Genomic DNA, 22,985 nt, shown 5'->3' on the forward strand with positions numbered 1-22,985 from the left:
CTTAGTTTTAGAAAGAGTTGTAACAGTTATTTTATAACTGACTATATTATTTTCTTATCAAAATATGTACATTTTTCCACTTATAGAGGTTGTACATTAATCAGGTACCCGACGATTATGCTCATTATTTTACCTATTATGCTATGCTGCACTGCTCAAAATTTTTCCTATTATGCTTAAATTAATGCTCAATGTCTACCTATTGTGCTCAAATTATGCTCAATATTTATACCTCAGTTCCCATGTTTTTCTATAAAATTTGCACTTTATGGAAAAACAGGTAGTTGCTGAAGTACAGACTCTAAATTCTTGCTTGTCAAAATGTATGTCACAGAAAAGATCGATATACTCTAATAGAACAGTCAGCTGTCTGATTATTCTATGACTGTTCTATTAGAGTATATCGATCTTTTTCTGTGATGTGTAGCAATAATGCACAAGTATACATGTTCTGCCTATTATGTTAGCATTATGCTCAATGCTTTCAAGTACCTATTATGCTCATTATTATGCCAGCATAATCGGCGGGTCCCTATATTAAACCAAAATAATAATATAATAATAAATTGCCAAATTGTGTCATACTATCCATCTAATTCGCAGAACTATTTAGTAACCATATCTAAATCAAGGGCTAGTGGTGTGGTAATTATGCTGGAATAATCTCAGCATAATGCTAGAAATCATTATTCTAGCATTATGCTAGCATTTTGAAAGAATTATCAAAGATTTCATGAATGAACGTTTGATATAGTATAATAGAACAGTCACCAGATTGAGATACTCTAATAGAACATTCACATATATAAACTCAAATAAAACAATCAATCCTATTTTTTGCATACAGTACTACTCTATTAGAACAATGAAATATCTTGTTTATGTGTAATAATTAACAAGTACACAAAAAATTGGAATTTTCAACTAGAGTAGGGACCATAACATATCGATAAAAAGTACTGATACAAGCTGCAGTAATGCACGATATTAAATCACAGTAAATCAATAAGAAGTGTTATATCCCTACTGTGCATTTCCATTGTGGTATATCTTGAGCACAGTAGGGATGTAACACTTCTTACTGTTTTACTGTGATTTATCATGCTCTACTCCAGCTTGTTTCAGTACTTATTATCGGTCCCTACTCTAGTTGAAATTTTTAAATTTTTCTGTGTACTTGCTTGTTAACTTTTTGTAAATAATTATATGACTGGTGAACCCATGCATACTGCATCTGAAATGGTGCCGCGCATCCCAGCTATATCAATTATCATCTCAAAAGTGAGTATCCATTATGCTTCGTTATCAGCTATGTTCAACCCGTTACACAACATTTCAGATTAAGAACTGTTTGAAAAGCACCTCTTCAATCCATGCATACCAAAAGAAGAAATGGTGCCACACGCCCCAGTTATCAAGGCACATGGTAGTGTATCATGCGGCCCAAGAAGCCAGCAAGCAACACCCGTGAGCATATTAACAAGAAGAACAAAAATGCAATTTTTGCACCTCCGTAGCTCTGTGCTGCCTTGACGAAAAAAGACAATTTTTGCTGTGGACATTCCCTCCAACTTCAGTACTACACATACCAAATTTGAGCAAAATCGCTTCAGGCGTTCCCGAGATATGCGACTTGAAAAATTGGCTTAGTTTCTTCGTTTTTTTAATCTTATTTTTCTTCCTCTTTTCGCACACTTACAAAAACTGCCATAAATTGTGAATGCTGTATCCGATTGCCTTGGCATTTGGCACACAGAAGGGGGAGGCACATCTCTGTACCAACTTTGGCTGGAATTCAATAAACAGGCAAAGAGTTATTAGCGATTATTCATGAAAAATAACACCAATATGTTGTCACGCCTACAGGGTAAACTGCTTACAGGAAGAAGCTGAAAATTGGTGGGTGAATAAGTTCACTATTGAACCTCAACCCTTTTGTGATTTGAAAGAAATCAAGCTAAAAACCAGGACAATACAATGAAAAAATCAACAGTGTGTAACAATTATGTAATTGAGATTAGCTAATAAAAACCGACTACTTGTTATGTCTACCAGAAAAATCGCTTGGGGAAATGCTTTGAAAATAGCTGTACAGATGGAGTAATCATCTTAGAAAGGCTCTTTAATGGTGTAGAAGAATCAGACTTAAATCTATGGAGTTATAACATGAAATCCAACTTGGTGCGAGATCTAGGTACTCTAATAGAGCAGTTATCCTAATAGAGCAGTCACCCTGAAGAGAATTCCAGAGATCAGCTAGAAACAAGTAACGTGTATAGAGATCAGCTACAAAAAAATCACCCTGTAGAGAGTTCAGTGACAAACAATTCACTCTGTAGATAGATCAGCTAGAAGAATTTACCTTGTAGGGAGTTCAACTACAGAAAGAGATAGTTCAGCTAGAAGAAGTCACCTTGTAGAGAGTTCAGCCACAAAAAAACCACCACCATGTAGAGAGTTCAGCTATACAAACAAGTCACCCTGTAGAAAAATCAACTACAAACAAGTCACCCTGTAGAGAGATCAGCTAGAAGAAGTTACCTTGTAGAGAGTTCAGCTACAAAGAAATCATCATGTAGAGAGTTCAGCTGCAAACAAATCACCTGTAGAGAGTTCAGCTACAAACAAATCACCCTATAGAGAGATCAGCTAGAAGAAGTTATCTTGTAGAGAGTTCAGCTACAAACAATTCACTCTGTACAGAGATCAGCTAGAAGAAGTTACCTTGTAGAGAGTGCAGATCACCCTGTAGAAATATCAGCTAGAAGAAGTTACCTTGTAAAGAGTTCAGTTACAAAGAAATCACCATGTAGAGAGTTCAGCTACAAACTAGTGACCCTGTAGAGACATCAGCTAGAAGAAGTTACCTTGAAGAGAGTTCAGCTACAAAGAAACCATCATGTAGAGAGTTCAACTACAAACAAGTGACCCTGTATAGACATCAGCTAGAAGAAGTCACCTTGTAGAGTGAAAGAAACAACCATGTAGATAATTCTGTAATAAATATACGAATTATATATATAATTTGTACATATACTGATAAAATCAGAAATATTTAAAGTATTTAACATCTGCTTCATCTTTTCTTCTTCCTGTGGTAAAGAAAAAAATAGGTTAAAAAAGTCCCAAAGCTGGCCTATGGCCGGCTTTGGGGTATACAAGTGCAAAAAGAAGTGAAAACTAATCCAAAACAGCCAAGCTGTAAAAAAAAGAGTGCAGCCCTCAAAAAGGCTATGGTGAAAATAGATGTAGAATCCAAGGTGGTGGCCAAGAAATGGCTGTGATGGTAGGTTAATGGTAAAAATTTTAATACCAACAATTCAGGTGAATTTTGGTGCCACTTGGTCTTGGTACAAAATTCACCTGAATTGTGGTTATTAAAATTTTTACCATTAACCTACCATCACAGCCATTTCTTGGCCACCACCTTGGGTTTCACTTTTTTTTTTAACCATAGCCTTTTTGAGGGCCGCACTCTTTTTTTACAGCTTAGCTGTTTTGGATTAGATATCAATTGTGACCGGATTTGCGAAAAGGTACCTTTTCCACACATTTGACATATCAGCAAACAAAATAATGTAACATTTGACTCCTTATACCAATTAACTTGCTCTTAGTATCAAAATGTAGCCAGATACTGTGGCTACATTCTTTGAAAGTTTCAAGCAATTATATGCAATGATCAAAAAGTTATGAAGCTTTGAAGTCCAAAAAATGGGTCAAATTTTGTGTGTGAAAAAGGTACCTTTTCGCAAATCCGGCCACAATTATCATCTGAAAATGAAGTCGAGTGAAGTATTCAGTACACTTCATTGTCGGCTATGTTCAACCCGTTTCACAGCAGTACAAATCAAAAACTGTTTGAAATGCACCTCTGCAATCAAAATAGCCACTATGAAAATATGGACAGTTCCAGTACGAAGGGAAGCCATCATGTGCTACCGCCAAATCGACACTTTTTGCTTTCAGCAAAGATGAATGGGACACAAAGGAGGACACTGGAAGTCCATGAAGAATGCATTGTATGTACTGCGGTATGCGCTGAAACAAGGTCGAACAGTAAAAAATGAAGCCCGTACGTGGCCTTAGCCATTATTGAGTTGCGCTTGTCTGTAGGTATCAGTCTGTCTGTAGAAATCCTGGTAAATAATTTATTTTTAAAATTCCATAGCAACTTGTTGAAAGCATTTCGGGTCAATCTGAAAGCTTGTTTGGGCTTAGATTTACCTAACCAATACTGCCTCATTGTCGTCAGGGGAAATTGAGGCTGATTTTTTGGGTGAAATTATTTTGTGGACCACGCCTACTCCTTTGTGGTCCCTACTATACAGTCTATCGAAGTGTATGGTAGTTATACCATGGCCATGAGGGATTTGCCTAATATATATGCCCAAGCCCAAGGGCTGCAGGCCCGAGGGTGTGGACATATATCAGAGAAATCCCGAGTGGCCATGGTATAAGTAATATATACCACTCTGGTATGCTCACCTAATAGGTGAAGGAAGACAAACCTGCATTCACCACATTACTGTTATAAAGAGGTTTGCAAGTATCGATTGTGGGTTTAAATTGTGGGCACAAAAAGAAATAATTGTGGGTTTCACTGGTTGTAGTGATACCAAATCACCACTTTGTGGATGAATAAAGTACCCTTATATAGGTTGGGAATGTTTGAGCCATCTTTTTATGCAGTTGAAATGTACTGTGTAGAAAAACAATCCCCACCAGGGACGGTTCCAAGGGGGTTTCTGAGGTTCTGGAAACTGGTCGCGTTTAGATCGAGATACTCTAATAGAGCAGTCAGTTACTCTAATATAGCAGTCACAGTATTCAGAGAAGTAGTGTAGCAAACTATGAAGTTGTGAATAAAGATGTTTATGTGCTTTATCAGTGATACAAATTTATTTAGTGGAGAATAGCCATTCTTAGGAGGTGTCGACCTCTTTTTTTGGTCTTCACCTAAAATCTAGCTGTGCTTTTGATCAGAAACCAGTTGCCAAAAATCCTGGAGCCGCCTATGCCCACATTGCAAAAATGATTATGTAGTGATGCCTAGTAATTGAACTATGCAATCACTCAATTCTTTTTGCTTCACAACAATGCCTCTAACTAAACCAACATGTTAAACTCAAACCTACAGTACAAAACTTCAAGCAGCTCTATTCAACCCCACAATGCAAAACTTTAAGCAGCTCTAATTCAAACCCATAATGCAAAACTTTAAACAGTTCTATATAAATAATCAAAGGAAACTGATGCTTTGTAACTGCCGCAGCATCAAAGGCAGTTGTGGTCAGGGCTATATCATGATATTTCCCTAACCACAGGGCAATATCTGTGGTCAGGGAAATAATAACCCTGTGGTTTCCTTTGGTCTGAGGTGTCAAAGTGGTATATTTAAACATAGAATTATAAACAGTCAATTCTGCATTAATTTTCTAGTTTAATTTATTGGAATAATTTTGAGAATAGTGCAAGTGTAATGAAAACTTTTTCCAGGAAATTCTGAATAGAATAATGCAAAGAATCATGAGCATAATTACCTCATCCCTATCAAGGGCCAGGTGCATGGGGTATCCCCTCTCATGATGTTGCTACTGTGCTACAATAGAAGTGCAATTGCATTCATGGGCAATAAAAAAACAAGAAGGGAAGAGAGGAGTCAAAATTGTATTTTAGTGATAGAAATGCTATAAAACTGCTACCTGGTCTGACATCCATTTGTTGTGAATACAAATAAATTTTGAAAGCTATATTATTGTGTATATGTGACCAGATTTTACAGAACCGATCCAAATCGCATATCAGGCAAAATCAAACTAACACCACCAGTGGATAGCTACACTATCGTACTACAAGTTTTGACCCTCAGCACTACTCAAACTACACGAGGCTGGTTTTTACACACGTCTTTTCTGGGTGGTATGGAGTGCTCAAATGGCGGTTTCAGGCCTTGTGAAGGACCTGGCTTGGCAAGAGTCAGTGGTTTACTGGTGGACAGCCTTATAATGTTGGCCAGACGTGTTCTCTGTTGATTTTGCTACATATCAGCCACTAAGGAGCCAGCACAGCCCTGTAATCTCGTGTCTGGACTCCAATCGTGGTCTGCCTCCATTTTGAGGTCTAACTTTTGCCCTCCCCGCCACCCCCCAGCCTCCACCCCTTTGTGAGCACTCGTGATACTACTTCGCTCGTCCAACTGCTCAGATTTTCTATCTTATTTGGCGGGAAACTGTACAAGCAGCTACAAGTACTGGAAGTGGCTTGAAAGGTAACAGATTGATGCATCTTTTGTGTAAATTTCATACGCGTGCTTGCTATCCTTGGAGAGTTATGCTGGCTTCAATTCTTTAAAACCGTTTATCTCGGAACTTCTAATGTGCGATTTGGATCGTTTTTCCAAAATCCAGTCACATATACTACTTTTGTCACAATGTCAGACAATGAAATGACTATTCTAAACTATTTTACCTTGCTTGAAATCATTGTTTGGCACTTGGCAGGTTGATGACTATGTCCACTTCGTATTATGTATTCAGGTGTTATGGTATGTCTGATTACATCTAATGTAGCTACAGCTGTAGAGTCACTAACTTTCTACCAAGAGGATATTTTATTTGTTTAAATTTCAATATTGTTTTTATTTCACATGTTTGTTAAATTCTTATTTCAAATCACCAGTTTTGCATGAGGCTTATGCACAATTGTATCATCTAGTATAGCAATAGTTCCTAACAATGCTGCCTTCTCTATCAAAAACTGAGTCAATAAAGAATGGTATCTTCTACTCTAACAATCATACAGTACGTTAGTACTGTATATTAGGAATCATGGAGGTTTGGGTTTTTCTGGCCAAAAGAATCACCTAAAAAACCAACTTTACAATACCATCCTGGTGCCTTGACAGAATTGGTTAAGTATAACCTAGCCCAAAAGTGTCTTCAGTATGACGATAAATTCTTCCAATAGATTTTTACAAAATTTTTAAAAAAAAATTTTTTTCAATGGAATTTTCTACTGACTAATGGCAGGCAGGCAAGCATAACTCAATAACAGCTAAGGCTACAAGCTTGATTATTTACTGTTCGATGTCGCTTCGTCCTGAGACATGCCTTTTGACATACCGCAGTATGTACAATGCACGCATCATGGACTAAGCCTTGTGTTTTATTTCTTTTTGCTGATTGTCCAAGGTGTTGATTTGTGGTACAATGCATGACTTCCATACTGGAGCAGCTATGTTTGTAAATGGAAATCATCCGTATTTTCCATGGCGACTGGATTGATTGCAGAGGCACTTCTCCTACTGTTCTTCATTTATAGCAGTGTGTAACAGGCTGAACATAGTGGAAAGTGAAGCATAACAACCACTTCACTTTTGAGTCATAGCTGGGGTGCTCATTCAGACAAAAACGTTAACTCTGGCACCATCCTTTTTCTTTGATGCAGTATGCGAGTGTACACCAGTTATAATAAGGTTACAAAAACAATAAACAAACAATTATAATGCAAAATTAGGAATTTTAAGTTCAACTAGGGATCATAGAAAAAGTAGGGAAACAAGGGAGATCACCTACACCTGCAGATATAGTGAACGTTTATTCCCTAATTCAGTCATGGGTATAGACTGAAGTATGGATTAAATGTTCACTAGTATATCTACAGGTGTATACCTCCTATATAATCCTTAATGTTTCCTTATACTTATAGTATTTCTTAAGTGAATTGTTGTATACAGTATGTACATACAGTATGTATAATGTGGTTTTAAATTATTATAATAGAATTACTCAAGATTCAAGTGAAGCACTTACTGAACATGAAACTGTTGAAACTGTTGATGTGATCATGGATGTGAGTTTGTTATGTGATTTTATATACATGTATGTAATAGTTGTAACACGGGCATGAGGGCTTTGCCTTATATGTATGCCCGACTGCCCAAGGGCCGCAGGCCCGAGGGCAGAGGGAATACATATCAGGCAAAGCCCGAATGCCCCATGTTACAGCTAATATGTAACACTTTGCATGGGTAGATCAAAGAAATATTACTTTTGATCTTCCCAGATCAAAGGAATAATTCCTTTGATCTGCCTATTTGTGTTGTTAAGTGTTTCTTTCTTTTAGAACTACTAAAATGTATATAAAACCTATATAGGCAAGATGCACTTTACATTGTGGATTTCATGTGGCTTACAATTGAGTCTACTGTGGCTCTCAATTGAGACAAACTGAATCCCACAATAAAACTATCTCTTGGTGATACAGGTTTCTTAAACATTTTGAAAACCTTACATAGTAAGTGCCAGCGCTATAGTTGAAACTTTTTTGAAACTATACCAAACCACATCAAAAGCACTTTCAAGTACATCAAAAGTACTCTCTAATACATGAAGTAACTCCAAAGGCTTTAAACTGATTGATTTAAGGCTTTAAATACAACTTCAAAGTATTGCATAATAGTTGTAATTACCTCATTCACCCCTGATCTTCCTTATATGTCAAAATAGTTTAGCAGTCAAAACAGCCTAGTTGTATTGTAGCCCTGCTACATTTCGTATGTAGCCCTGCTAGCTGGGCTACATACAAAATGTAGCCTAGGCAGTTCCTTTGATCTGAGGTGTGAAAGTGTTACATATATACATGTACCCTGTATATACATTGTACATAGAAACTAATTCCAGTAGGGGTTCTGTCATGCTACAACTGGTCTCTTAACATTGGACCTCCTGGACCACTGTAGATGGTCCCCCTGACCACTTACAATGCCATGGATAGGCTCACGCTACCACAGGTGGTACTCCACCTGGCAACCCAAGTAACATCATTGTCTGATTTGATATGCAGAGTTTAGCCTTTCACTTGCTAGTCTGTATGAACAAGACTGACGAGAGTCATGAGACTAGGCATGCTTCAGGGTAGTTAGCTAATAAAATAACTCAGAACAGACTGTAAAGATCAAGATACTCTAGTATGTATATGCAGAAATGCATGCAGTGAAGGAATTAGAATACTCTGATAAAGTACTCATGTAGCAGGTAGGTAAGTACAATATAGTTCACAGGTAACGTCGCTAGTATACACATGCGAGTAATGCTCGTGTCTTCTTGCAAGATCGTTCTTTTGCAATGCACTGTACAAGACCTGTGGAACATTGCGTGGATAAGCACTAGCCATGAGAGAAACTCGCCATGCATGAGAACACTCACCACTGAATTTAGTAACTTCGATTCATACAACACAATCACACAAACATTTGTGACCGGTATTTTACAGTAGAATGTAATAAACACATGCATGCAGGGCCCACAGAATGCAATAAGTGGAATATTTATTGCACAAAATCAAAAATAAAATTCCGTAAATTCTAAATCGCTTGTTTCACAATGAAGCAAAGTGATAATGCCAAAACCCTTGGTAGCATCATGATCCCCAAAGCAAGAGGAATTCCAAAATCTTTGTTTTGAGTCAGTACTCCCAAGGAGACAGAAGATATCAGCATTAGTCTGTCTTACATTTGACAAGCTGTTCACTATCGCTTTTCTCATCTTCATTTACCTTCGTTGGTTCCCCCCTAGTCATAGGAAAGGCCTGGAAGTCAAAACTTACCCAGCATTGGATTTGCTTGTTCATGGGGAATTCGATGGGGCAAGTTGCATCTTGGTAGAGGACTGTATTTGTACATTATGATTGTTTTATTAAGTGCCTGTAGTTCATTATCAGTGCATGTACAAATCGATTTTTTGCTTTTGCCACTTTGTAGCACTGTAACTTTGAAATTTCTTGGCTTCTAGAGTTGAAACTTCAGTAGACTATTCATTTGGCTATCTAGATAAAGGAAATATGAATTTGAAAAATGCACTAAGTGGGGTTCTATAGCATTACTTGGCAACCGATCCATGTAGGTCTACAGTAGCTACTGCTAGCTACCATATTGACTGTAGTCCGCGACAGGTCAAGTCAGTAGCTACTGTAAGTGACCAACTATTCGGTACAACACAGGAGGCCTCACAGTTGGTAGAACTGAACCAAGTCTGCCACCCAACACCATAGGTGAATCCTGTTATCTCAGCTTGCATGATGCTCTCGAGAAAAGTTTGCTATCGTGGAGCAGTGGCATAGCTAAGGTGGGTAATGGTATGGCACAGGCCCAACCAATCAGTTCCAATGCCTTACCAACTCAGTTACTCACTGTACGCAGTTAGTTATAGCTAAATTGTGCAATACGAGGTGCAATATGAAGCTACGTAACTAACAATAATTATTATGCAAACATAACACTCGTATGTACAGTTAGTGTCCTACTACAGAGATGATGTACTTCGCACATCATGGGTCTACAGCTTGTATGCATACAATGGCAAGCATGGGCCAGGAGATGGCAAATGGAATTTAACCCAGCTAAATGTGTACATCTTACAATTTCAAATAAACATCATATTATTGAACATAACTATTACTTATTTGATCACCTAATTCAAAAGGTCTCCAAGGAAAAATATCTAGGAGTAACATTTGATGAACATCTTACTTGGAAAAATCATATTCATAACATCTGTCATAAGGCCAATTCAGCCTTAGCTTTTCTGAGGAGGAACGTCAATCATTGTCCAATTTCTGTAAGATCTCATTGCTATAAGTCCCTTGTCAGACCCATACTAGAATATGCTTCACCTATGTGGGCTCCTCACCTTCAATCTGATATTTGTGCCATAGAAAAGATTCAACGTAGTGCTGCAAGGTATACAATGAACAATTACTCCTGAAGAAGTAGTGTTACTAACATGCTCACATCACTTAATTGGCCCTCTCTAGAATCACAACGTACATTTTGCAAACTAGTCGTGTTTTATAAGATAATCAATTGTCTAATGGAAGTTCCATCTATCTCACTAACATCAATGTCATCAGTTACCAGAGGTCATTCACAACGTTTCAGAATCCCACAAGCAAGAATCAACTCGTACTTATTTTCCTTTTTACCATCCACTTTTTAAATTATGGAACACTTTGCCAGAAGATGTGGTCAATCAGCCATCTATAAACTGTTTTAAGGACATTTTGTTAAATCATCTGAATTTACTTTGATTTTGTTTTGTATCTGAGTGTTATACTCCTTGATGGAGTCCTACACAGTAATAAATAAATAAATAAATAAATAAATGGCGCCCAACCAATCACTGTCATGGAGCATTACCGTAGCCTTACTGTATCCACGCGGGTCACTCGAGTGCACCTCATGCGTGTTGTGCGTGTACATGCAACATTGCCCATGAGCTGTACTGTATCTGCTTGAAGAACACCCAAGATGAAATCATCTAGCAACTATGCAGCTAAAAGACTGCATGAAGGGACAGATTAAGCTAAAAATCAATTCATTGGCAATTATCTGACAAGATAGTGGGTAGGTCTAGGTTACAGTGCACCATGTTAGAAATACTGCATGTTACTTGCATGGCTTTAAATAATGTATGTAATGGCTACTTTATTGGATGCCATAATTGGTCTGACTGGGCCACGTGCAGTGCAGAACATCAATGTTCAAGGGGTTCAGATCTGACTCAACAATTTTAAACATGTTTATTAGGCTGGCAGATAAGAGCGTGCTCATTGAGCAGAATAGGGACGGGCTATGTAGGGAACTATAGGCCACCCTTAGTTAGCTAGCTTAAGTTGATCTAAGATGTACACCTAGATCTAAGTGTAGCTAAAAAGCCACTAACTACTTCAACATTGAACTTCTTCAACATCTCAGTGTTTATCTGAACACATTGCTAGCATTTGGACACTGTACTACCTCTTGTTCATGCTTAATCTCAACTATCAGCACTGAATGTTAAATTATTTGCTTCTGTATGAGACATTATACATACGTACTACAGAAAAGTATATACAACCCAAATTAACTCCTCGTGGTAATAGGGTATCTGAACTACATAAAGTATTCTAAAACAGCTTTTGCTTGAGATAGTTTGAACTCTGCTTTTGATATAGACAACAAATAATATACGTACCTGAAGTACTTCCATTATGCCTCACAGTAATTGATTACTTGAGAAATGATTTTGTCTATCACTTTCATATGGATATTTCCAAACATAAAACATAAGTGTCTAGCTGCAGACTCTGGGAAGTTCAAAGTATAAACTTTCTGCAAGGGAACTCACAGAGTCTGACTTACATATGTGTAGTTAGCCATATGCTTTGCATATCTACTTACAAGACTTACTTAAGTCCTGGCCTAAGAAGACAACTTTGTATATCATCAGTCCAGCCACAATCATAGCTGTTTTTAAAGTGCAATTGCAAAAACAAGCCATATGATTTGGGATTAATTGCACTCCTATACACTATTGAAACAAATGTATGGCAAATAATAATATTATGTGATTAATACAAAAAGAATTGCCAGAAAGATTTTGAGCATAAGTGACTTTAGCCTGATTCCAAAGCAGCCTAGCTGTAAAGAGTAAAAATGGGTGTGGACTTTAAAAGGAACCTGAATAGTTGGGATCACTGACTGTTAGAACAACATTTGTGACCAGGCCTGCAAAAACAGGGCATGTGGGCACACAATATTTACCTATTTTTTTCAAACTTTCACAACTCATAACTTTTTATGCCATAATGCTTTAGTCATGCATATTTCACCACTTATTAAACATTAGTCTGTTCCAGTACTGAGATATGACCTGTTGTGTTACAGGATGTAGTTTGTGTCCACGTGCCCTTTTTTCACACATTTAAGGAATTAAACTGCATACACCATTACGTATATCACTAGATATTCACCTAATAATCATCATCACTCTGAGATTATTGTCAACTGAATATGCTTTATTGAATATTGTGTGCTGCTACTACTACTAGAATACTGCAACCACAGTCAGTAGTTTGCTGAATGATAAAAGGAATATCACATTTGCACAGTCACGAAATGTGAGTTCAAGTATACTGTATGTATAACCATATACTTTAGAGAACTGCATTATAGAACTATATGAAAAGTTCACATGATGTTAATTATATAATTGTATGTGTATGTAGCAACATTGTGTAACTACATTTTTCAAAAATAATTATTCATTGAAATTGCCTGTATTCTAATAGTTGGGGTTACCAATGATTGGTGAAGAGTTTCTGAGAACTATTGAGAAGTTTGCTGTGGCAGTTGGTAATGTTACTTCTGCTACTAATGAAAATAGGACTATTCCCAATGAAAACATAAGTGAGTAAACTATGGTGTATGTACTGTACTGTACTGTATGTACGTACGTACGTATGTATGTATGTATGTATTTATGTATGTATGTATGTATGTATGTATGTATGTATGTATGTATGTATGTATGTATTTATGTATGTATGTATGTATGTATGTATGTATGTATGTATGTATGTATGTATGTATTTATGTATGTATGTATGTATGTATGTATGTATGTATGTATGTATGTATGTATGTATGTATGTATGCATGTATGTATATATATATCTAATCAAAAACAGCCAAGCTGTAAAAAAAGGTGCGGCCCTTCAAAAGGCCATGGTGAAAAAAGATGTGAAATCCAAGGTGGCGGCCAAGAAATGGCTGTGATGGTAGGTTAATGGTTACATTTTAATAACAACAATTCAGGTGAATTTGGTGCCAAGACCAAGCGGCACAAAATTCACCTGAATTGTCGTTATTAAAATGTAACCATTAACCTACCATCACAGCCATTTCTTGGCCGCCACCTTGGATTTCACATCTTTTTTCACCATGGCCTTTTCAAGGGCCGCACCTTTTTTTACAGCTTGGCTGTTTTTGATTAGATATCACTTCTTTTTGTATTTGTATACTGCAAAGCCGGCCTATGGCTGGCTTTGGGGCTTTTTTAACCCATGTGTTTTTTTCTTTACTACAGGAAGAAGAAAAGAACTTAAAGAAGAATTTTAGTACTTCAATTATTTTTAATTTTATTAGTAATTATACAAATTATATACATATATTTATTACATGCCCATTATTCCCCACAGGATATTTTTTTGCAGCTGATCTCTCTACTGGGTGACTTGAAATGTAGCTGAACTATATACAGGATGGTTTCTTTGTAGCTGAACTCTCTACAAGGTAACCTCTTCTAGCTGGTCTCTCTACAGGGTATTTTGTTTCTAGCTGAACTCTCTACAGGTGATTTGTTTGCAGCTAAACTCTCTACATGGTGGTGTCTTTGCAGCCGAACTCTCTACATGATGGTTTCTTTGTAGCTGAACTCTCTATAAGGTGACTTCGTCTAGCTGAACTCTCTACAGGGTGATTTTTTTGTAGCTGAACTCTCTGCAGGGTGATTTGTTTGCAGCTGAACTGTCTACATGATGGTTTCTTTGTAGCTGAACTCTCTACAAGGTGACTTCGTCCAGCTGATCTCTCTACGGGGTGATTTGTTTCTAGCTGAACTCTCTACAGGTGATTTGTTTGCAGCTAAACTCTCTACATGGTGGTTTCTTTGTAGCTGAACTCCCTACATGATGTAGCTGAACTCTCTACAAGATAACTTCTCCTCTACAGGGTGATTTGTTGTAGTTGAATTCTCTACAAGGTGGTTTGTATGAGGCTGAACTCTCTACATGGCGGTTTCTTTGTAGCTGAACTCTCTACAGAGTGATTTGTTTGCAGCTGAACTCTCTACATGATAGTTTCTTTGTAACTGAACACTCTACAACGTGACTTCTTCTAGCTGATCTTTCTACAGGGTGAATTGTTGTAGCTGAACTATCTACAAGGTAACTTCTTCTAGCTGATCTCTATACAGGGTGATTTGTTTGTAGTTGAATTTTGTACAGGTGGTTTCTTTGTAGCTGAACTCTGTACATGATGGTTTCTTTGTAGCTGAACTCTTTACAAGGTGACTTCTTCTAGCTGAACTCTCTACAGGTAATTTCTTTGTAGCTGAACTCTCTATATGATGGTTTCTTTGTAACTGAACTCTCTACAAGGTAACTTCTTCTAGCTGATCTTTCTACTGGGTGATTTGTTTGCAGCTGAACTCTCTACATGGTGGTTTCTTTGTTGCTGAACTCTCTACAAGGTGAATTCTTCTACCTGATCTCTCTACAGGGTGATTTGTTTGTAACTGAACTCTGTACAAGTGCGTTTTTGTGGGTGATCTCACTGCAGGTTGATTTGTTTGTAGCTGAACTCACTAAAGGGTGATTTTGCTTGTAGCTGAACTCCTTGCATTGTATCTAGTTTCTAGCTGATCTCTCTACAGGGTGATTTGTTTGTAGCTGATCTCTCTACAAGTTGATTTGTGTGTAGCTGATCTCTCTGCAGGTTGATTAATTTGCAGCCGATCTCTCTACAAGGTAATTTGTTTGTAGCTGAACTGTCTATAAAGTGATTTATTTGTAGCTGATCTCTCTGCAGGTTGATTTGTTTTAGCTGAACTCTCTACAGGGTGATTTACTTGTAGCTGAACTCCTTACATTGTGTCTAGTTTCTAGCTGATCTCTCTACAGGGTGATTTGTTTGTAGCTGATCTCTCTACAAGTTGATTTGTGTGTAGCTGATCTTTCTACAGGTTGATTTGCTTGTAGCCGATCTCTCTACAGGGTAATTTGTTTGTAGCTGAACTCTGTACAAGGTGCTTTTTTGTAGGTGATCTCACTGCAGGTTGATTTGTTTGTAGCTGAACTCACTAAAGGGTGATTTGCTTGTAGCTGAACTCCTTACATTGTGTGTAGTTTCTGGCTGATCTCTCTACAGGGTGATTTGTTTGTAGCTGAACTCTCTATAAGGTGATTTGTTTGCAGCTGAACTCTCTACATGGTGGTTTCTTTGTTGCTGAACTCTCTACAGGGTGTTTTACTTGTAGCTGAACTCTCTACAGGGTGATTTGTTTCTAGCTTATCTCTCTACAGGTTGATTTGTGTGTAACTGATCTCTCTACAAGCTGATTTGTTTGTAGCTGAATTCTCTGCAAAGTGTTTTGTTTGTAGCTGACCTCTCTTCAGGGTGATTTGTTTCTAGCTGATCTCTCTACAGGGTGATTTTTTGTAGCTGACCTCTCTTCAGGGTGATTTGTTTCTAGCTGATTGCTCTGCAGGTTGATTTGCTTGTAGATGAACTCTCTACAGGGTAACTTGCTTGTAGCTGAACTCCTTACTTTGTGTCTAGTTTGTAGCTGATCTCTCTACAGGGTGATTTGTTTGTAGCTGAACTCCTTACATTGTGTGTAGTTTCTAGCTGATCTCTCTACAGGGTGATTTGTTTGTAGCTGATCTCTATACAAGTTGATTTGTGTGTAGCTGATCTCTCTACAGGGTGATTTGTTTGTAGCCGATCTCTCTACAAGGTAATTTGTTTTTAGCTGAACTATCTATAAGGTGATTTGTATGTAGCTAATCTCTCTGCAGATTGATTTGTTTTAGCTGAACTCTGATTTGTTTTTAGCTTATCTCTGTACAGGTTGATTTGTGTGTAACTGATCTCTCTACAAGCTGATTTGTTTGTAGCTGACCACTCTGCAGGTTGATTTGTTTCTAGATGATCTCTCTACAGGTTGATTTGTTTGTAGCTGAACTCTCTGCAAAATGTTTTGTTTGTAGTTGATCTCTCTACAAGGTTATTTTTTGTAGCTGACCTCTCTTCAGGGTGATTTATTTCTAGCTGATATCTCTACAGGGTGATTTTTTGTAGCTGACCTATCTTCAGGGTAATTTGTTTCTAGCTGATCGCTCTACAGGTTGGTTTGTTTGTAGCTGAACTCTCTACAGGGTGATTTGCTTGTAGCTGAACTCCTTACATTGTGTCTAGTTTCTAGCTGATCTCTCTACAAGTTGAATTGTGTGTAGCTGATCTCTCTGCAGGTTGATTTGTTTGTAGCCGATCTCTCTACAAGGCAATTTGTTTGTAGCTGAACTGTCTAAAAGGTGATTTGTTTGTAGCTGATCTCTCTGCAGGTTGATTTGTTTTAGCTGAACTCTCTACAGGGTGATTTATTTGTAGCTGAACTCCTTACATTGTGTGTAGTTTCTAGCTGATCTCTCTACAGGGTGATTTGTTTGTAGCTGATCTCTCTACAAGTTGATTTGTGTGTAGCTGATCTCTCTGCAGGTTGATTTGTTTGTAGCCGATCTCTCTATACGGTAATTTGTTTGTAGCTGAACTCTCTATAAGGTGAATTGTTTGTAGTTGATCTCTCTACAGGCTGATTTGTTTGTAGCCGATCTCTCTACAGGGTAATTTGTTTGTAGCTGAACTCTCTACAAGTTGATTTGTGTGTAGCTGATTTCTCTGCAGGTTGATTTGTTTGTAGCCGATCTCTCTACAGGGCAATTTGTTTGTAGCTGATCTCTCTACAGGGTGATTTTTTTGTAGCTGACCTCTCTTCAGGGTGATTTGTTTCTAGCTGATCTCTCTACAGGGTGATTTTTTGTAGCTGACCTCTCTTCAGGGTGATTTGTTTCCACCTGATTGCTCTACAGGTTGATTTGTTTGTAGATGAACTCTCTACAGGGTAATTTGCTTGTAGCTGAACTCCTTACTTTGTGTCTAGTTTGTAGCTGATCTCTCTACAGGGTGATTTGTTTGTAGCTGATCTCTATACAAGTTGATATATGTGTAGCTATTCTCTCTGCAGGGTGATTTGTTTGAAGCTGATCTCTCTACAAGGTAATTTGTTTGTAGCTGAAATATCTATAAGGTGATTTGTACGTAGCTGATCTCTCTGTAGATTGATTTGTTTTAGCTGAACTCTCTACAGGGTGATTTGTTTCTAGCTTATCTCTCTACAGGTAGATTTGTGTTGATTGGTTCATCGCTGATCGCTCTAAAGGTTGATTTGTTGCAGCTGAACACCCTGCAAAGTGTTTTGTTTGTAGCTGATCACTCTACAGGGTAATTTGTTTGTAGCTGAACTCTCTCCACAGTGACTTGTGTATAGCTGAATTCTGTGTAACTGAATTCTCTAGAGAGTGACTTAATTGTAGCTGAATTCTCTACACAGTGCATGACTTGTTTATAGCTGAACTTTCTTCAGTGTGACTTGTAATGTTCTGAATCTCTATAGTGATATATTTGCTTAACTCTCCACATGGTGACTGTCTTCTTGCTGAACTGTCTATAAGATTAACTGTTTGCAGCTGAACTCCCTACAGAATAACTTGTGATGTAATAAAATTCTATAATGGAGTAAATAAATTAGCCGAATGCTCTATTAGGGTGACTGTTCTATTAGAGTATCTTGATCTCGCATTTGCTACACGGAGTTGGCTTTCGAATCATAACTCAGTGGTTTGTAATCCGATTCTTCTGTACTACTGCAAGGACTTTCTATGAAGATTATTACAGCTATACACCGATTTTCAGCTCATTGCTCTAAGCGGTTTGCCTAGTAGGCGTGAAAACTAATACTTTTTTATTCATAAAAATCGATCGCGTAATTGTGACACAGGTTGGGTTTTGTGTCATATCTCGATGGTCTTTATCTCGATTCCTTTGAAACCACCAAAAGGCACTCCTACGATGGTTACTCCATCTACATAGTAATTTTTAACTCATTCCATGAAGCGGTTTACCCTGTAGGCGTGACAACAAATCGATCTTGTTTTACGCGAATAATCGGTCATAACCCCTGAACCATTCATCGGATTTGTACCAAATTCGATGCTAGGATTCGCCTTTGGACTCCCTTTCTGTGTGCCAAATTTCAAGGCGATCGGAGTACGCGTTTGCTTGTTATAGCAATTTTTGCAAGTGTGCAAAAAGACGAAGAAGAAGAAGAAAAAAAAACGAAACTTTGGCAGCTCGTATCTCGGAAATGGCTGGAGCGATTTCCTTCAGATTTGGAATGTAGACTCCCGTGGCTGGCGGGCAACTGTGTAGCAAATTTGGTTTCAATCAGATAAGTGATCACCGAGATACAAAGGTGTGAAAATGACGTTTTCGTTCTTCCTGTAAATATACTCACGGGTGTGGCGCGCCGGCTTCTGGGGCCGCACGACACACTACCGTGTGTCTTGATATATATGTATTTGTGTATGTATGTATATATATATATATATGTATGTGTGTATGTATGTATGTATGTATGTATGTATGTATGTATGTATGTATGTATGTATGTATGTATGTATGTATGTATGTATGTATGTATGTATGTATGTATGTATGTATGTATGTATGTATGTATGTATGCATGTATGTATATATATATGTATGTGTGTATGTATGTATGTATGTATGTATGCATGTATGTATATATATATCTAATCAAAAACAGCCAAGCTGTAAAAAAAGGTGCGGCCCTTGAAAAGGCCATGGTGAAAAAAGATGTGAAATCCAAGGTGGCGGCCAAGAAATGGCTGTGATGGTAGGTTAATGGTTACATTTTAATAACGACAATTCAGGTGAATTTTGTGCCGCTTGGTCTTGGCACCAAATTCACCTGAATTGTTGTTATTAAAATGTAACCATTAACCTACCATCACAGCCATTTCTTGGCCGCCACCTTGGATTTCACATCTTTTTTCACCATGGCCTTTTTGGGGACCGCACCTTTTTTTACAGCTTGGCTGTTTTTGATTAGATATCACTTCTTTTTGCATTTGTATACTGCAAAGCCGGCCTATGGCTGGCTTTGGGGCTTTTTAACCCATGTGTTTTTTTCGTTACTACAGGAAGAAGAAAAGAACTTAAAGAAGAATTTTAGTACTTCAATTATTTTTTATTTTATTAGTAATTATACAAATTATATACATATATTTATTACATGCCCATTATGCCCCACAGGATATTTTTTTGCAGCTGATCTCTCTACTGGGTGACTTGAAATGTAGCTGAACTATATACAGGATGGTTTCTTTGTAGCTGAACTCTCTACAAGGTAACCTCTTCTAGCTGGTCTCTCTACAGGGTGTTTTGTTTCTAGCTGAACTCTCTACAGGTGATTTGTTTGCAGCTAAACTCTCTACATGGTGGTGTCTTTGTAGCCGAACTCTCTACATGATGGTTTCTTTGTAGCTGAACTCTCTATAAGGTGACTTCATCTAGCTGAACTCTCTACAGGGTGATTTTTTTGTAGCTGAACTCTCTGCAGGGTGATTTGTTTGCAGCTGAACTGTCTACATGATGGTTTCTTCGTAGCTGAACTCTCTACAAGGTGACTTTGTCCAGCTGATCTCTCTACGGGGTGATTTGTTTCTAGCTGAACTCTCTACAGGTGATTTGTTTGCAGCTAAACTCTCTACATGGTGGTTTCTTTGTAGCTGAACTTCCTACATGATGGTTTCTTTGTAGCTGAACTCTCTACAAGGTAACTTCTTCTCTACAGGGTGATTTGTTGTAGTTGAATTCTCTACAAGGTGGTTTGTATGAGGCTGAACTCTCTACATGGCGGTTTCATTGTAGCTGAATTCTCTACAGAGTGATTTGTTTGCAGCTGAACTCTCTACATGATAATTTCTTTGTAACTGAACACTCTACAAGGTGACTTCTTCTAGATGCTCTCTCTACAGGGTGAATTGTTGTAGCTGAACTATCTACAAGGTAACTTCTTCTAGCTGATCTCTATACAGGGTGATTTGTTTGTAGTTGAATTGTGTACAGGTGGTTTCTTTGTAGCTGAACTCTGTACATGATGGTTTCTTTGTAGCTGAACTCTTTACAAGGTGACTTCTTCTAGCTGAACTCTCTACCGGGTAATTTCTTTGTAGCTGAACTCTCTATATGATGGTTTCTTTGTAACTGATCTCTCTACAAGGTAACTTCTTCTAGCTGATCTTTCTACTGGGTGATTTGTTTGCAACTGAACTCTCTACATGGTGGTTTCTTTGTTGCTGATAGGGACCCGCCGATTATGCTGGCATAATTATGAGCATAATATGTGTCTGAAAGCATTGAGCATAATGCTAGCATAATAGGTAGAATATTTGTGTAATAGTATGAATTCTTGCTTATCAAAATAGCTATCACAGAAAGATCGATATACTCTAATAGAACAGTCAGTAACTCTAATAGAACAATCACATAGCTGACTGTTCTATTAGAGTATATCGATCTTTTCTGTGATATGCATTTTGACAAGTAAGTTTGTGCTTCAGCCACTTATTATTTATCCATAGATTGGAAATTATTGGCAGAGCATGAGAACTGAGGCATAAATAATTGGGCATAATTTGAGCATAATGGGTAAGTATTGAGCATAAATTTAAGCATAATAGGTAAATTTTTGAGCAGTGCAGCATAGCATAATAGGTAAAATTATGAGCATAATCGGCGGGTCCCTAGTTGCTGAACTCTCTACAAGGTGAATTCTTCTACCTGATCTCTCTACAGGGTAATTTGTTTGTAACTGAACTCTGTACAAGTGCGTTTTTGTGGGTGATCTCACTGCAGGTTGATTTGTTTGTAGCTGAACTCACTAAAGGGTGATTTTGCTTGTAGCTGAACTCCTTGCATTGTATCTAATTTCTAGCTGATCTCTCTACAGGGTGATTTGTTTGTAGCTGATCTCTCTACAAGTTGATTTGTGTGTAGCTGATCTCTTTGCAGGTTGATTAATTTGCAGCCGATCTCTCTACAAGGTAATTTGTTTGTAGCTGAACTGTCTATAAAGTGATTTATTTGTAGCTGATCTCTCTGCAGGTTGATTTGTTTTAGCTGAACTCTCTACAGGGTGATTTACTTGTAGCTGAACTCCTTACATTGTGTCTAGTTTCTAGCTGATCTCTCTACAGGGTGATTTGTTTGTAGCTGATCTCTCTACAAGTTGATTTGTGTGTAGCTGATCTTTCTACAGGTTGATTAATTTGTAGCCGATCTCTCTACAAGGTAATTTGTTTGTAGCTGAACTGTCTATAAAGTGATTTATTTGTAGCTGATCTCTCTGCAGGTTGATTTGTTTTAGCTGAACTCTCTACAGGGTGATTTACTTGTAGCTGAACTCCTTACATTGTGTCTAGTTTCTAGCTGATCTCTCTACAGGGTGATTTGTTTGTAGCTGATCTCTCTACAAGTTGATTTGTGTGTAGCTGATCTTTCTACAGGTTGATTTGTTTGTAGCCGATCTCTCTACAGGGTAATTTGTTTGTAGCTGAACTCTGTACAAGGTGCTTTTTGTAGGTGATCTCACTGCAGGTTGATTTGTTTGTAGCTGAACTCACTAAAGGGTGCTTTGCTTGTAGCTGAACTCCTTACATTGTGTCTAGTTTCTGGCTGATCTCTCTACAGGGTGATTTTGTTTGTAGCTGAACTCTCTATAAGGTGATTTGTTTGCAGTTGAACTCTCTACATGGTGGTTTCTTTGTTGCTGAACTCTCTACAGGGTGTTTTGCTTGTAGCTGAACTCTCTACAGGGTGATTTGTTTCTAGCTTATCTCTCGACAGGTTGATTTGTGTGTAACTGATCTCTCTACAAGCTGATTTGTTTGTAGCTGAATTCTCTGCAAAGTGTTTTGTTTGTAGCTGACCTCTCTTCAGGGTGATTTGTTTCTAGCTGATCTCTCTACAGAGTGATTTTTTTGTAGCTGACCTCTCTTCAGGGTGATTTGTTTCTAGCTGATATCTCTACAGGGTGATTTTTTGTAGCTGACCTCTCTTCAGGGTGATTTGTTTCTAGCTGATTGCTCTGTAGGTTGATTTGCTTGTAGATGAACTCTCTACAGGGTAACTTGCTTGTAGCTGAACTCCTTACTTTGTGTCTAGTTTGTAGCTGATCTCTCTACAGGGTGATTTGTTTGTAGCCGAACTCCTTACATTGTGTGTAGTTTCTAGCTGATCTCTCTACAGGGTGATTTGTTTGTAGCTGATCTCTATACAAGTTGATTTGTGTGTAGCTGATCTCTCTACAGGGTAATTTGTTTGTAGCCGATCTCTCTACAAGGTAATTTGTTTGTAGCTGAACTATCTATAAGATGATTTGTATGTAGCTAATCTCTCTGCAGATTGATTTGTTTTAGCTGAACTCTGATTTGTTTTTAGCTTATCTCTGTACAGGTTGATT

The 22,985-nt window shown here is 37.8% G+C and overlaps 1 protein-coding gene across 1 annotated transcript in view; it reads left to right on the forward strand.

Moving 5' to 3' along the window:
- Positions 1-22,985, forward strand: part of LOC136260517 (uncharacterized) — a 114,728-nt gene that overhangs the window by 58,453 nt on the left and 33,290 nt on the right. The window contains exons 21-23 of the mRNA XM_066054283.1: positions 7,785-7,854; positions 12,871-12,939; positions 13,111-13,228. Coding sequence (XP_065910355.1) covers positions 7,785-7,854; positions 12,871-12,939; positions 13,111-13,228 — 257 coding nt within the window. The remainder of the gene's footprint in view (positions 1-7,784; positions 7,855-12,870; positions 12,940-13,110; positions 13,229-22,985) is intronic.

The sequence above is a fragment of the Dysidea avara genome, chromosome 1 (assembly GCF_963678975.1).
Source record: "Dysidea avara chromosome 1, odDysAvar1.4, whole genome shotgun sequence".
Taxonomy (NCBI): Eukaryota; Metazoa; Porifera; class Demospongiae; order Dictyoceratida; family Dysideidae; genus Dysidea; species Dysidea avara.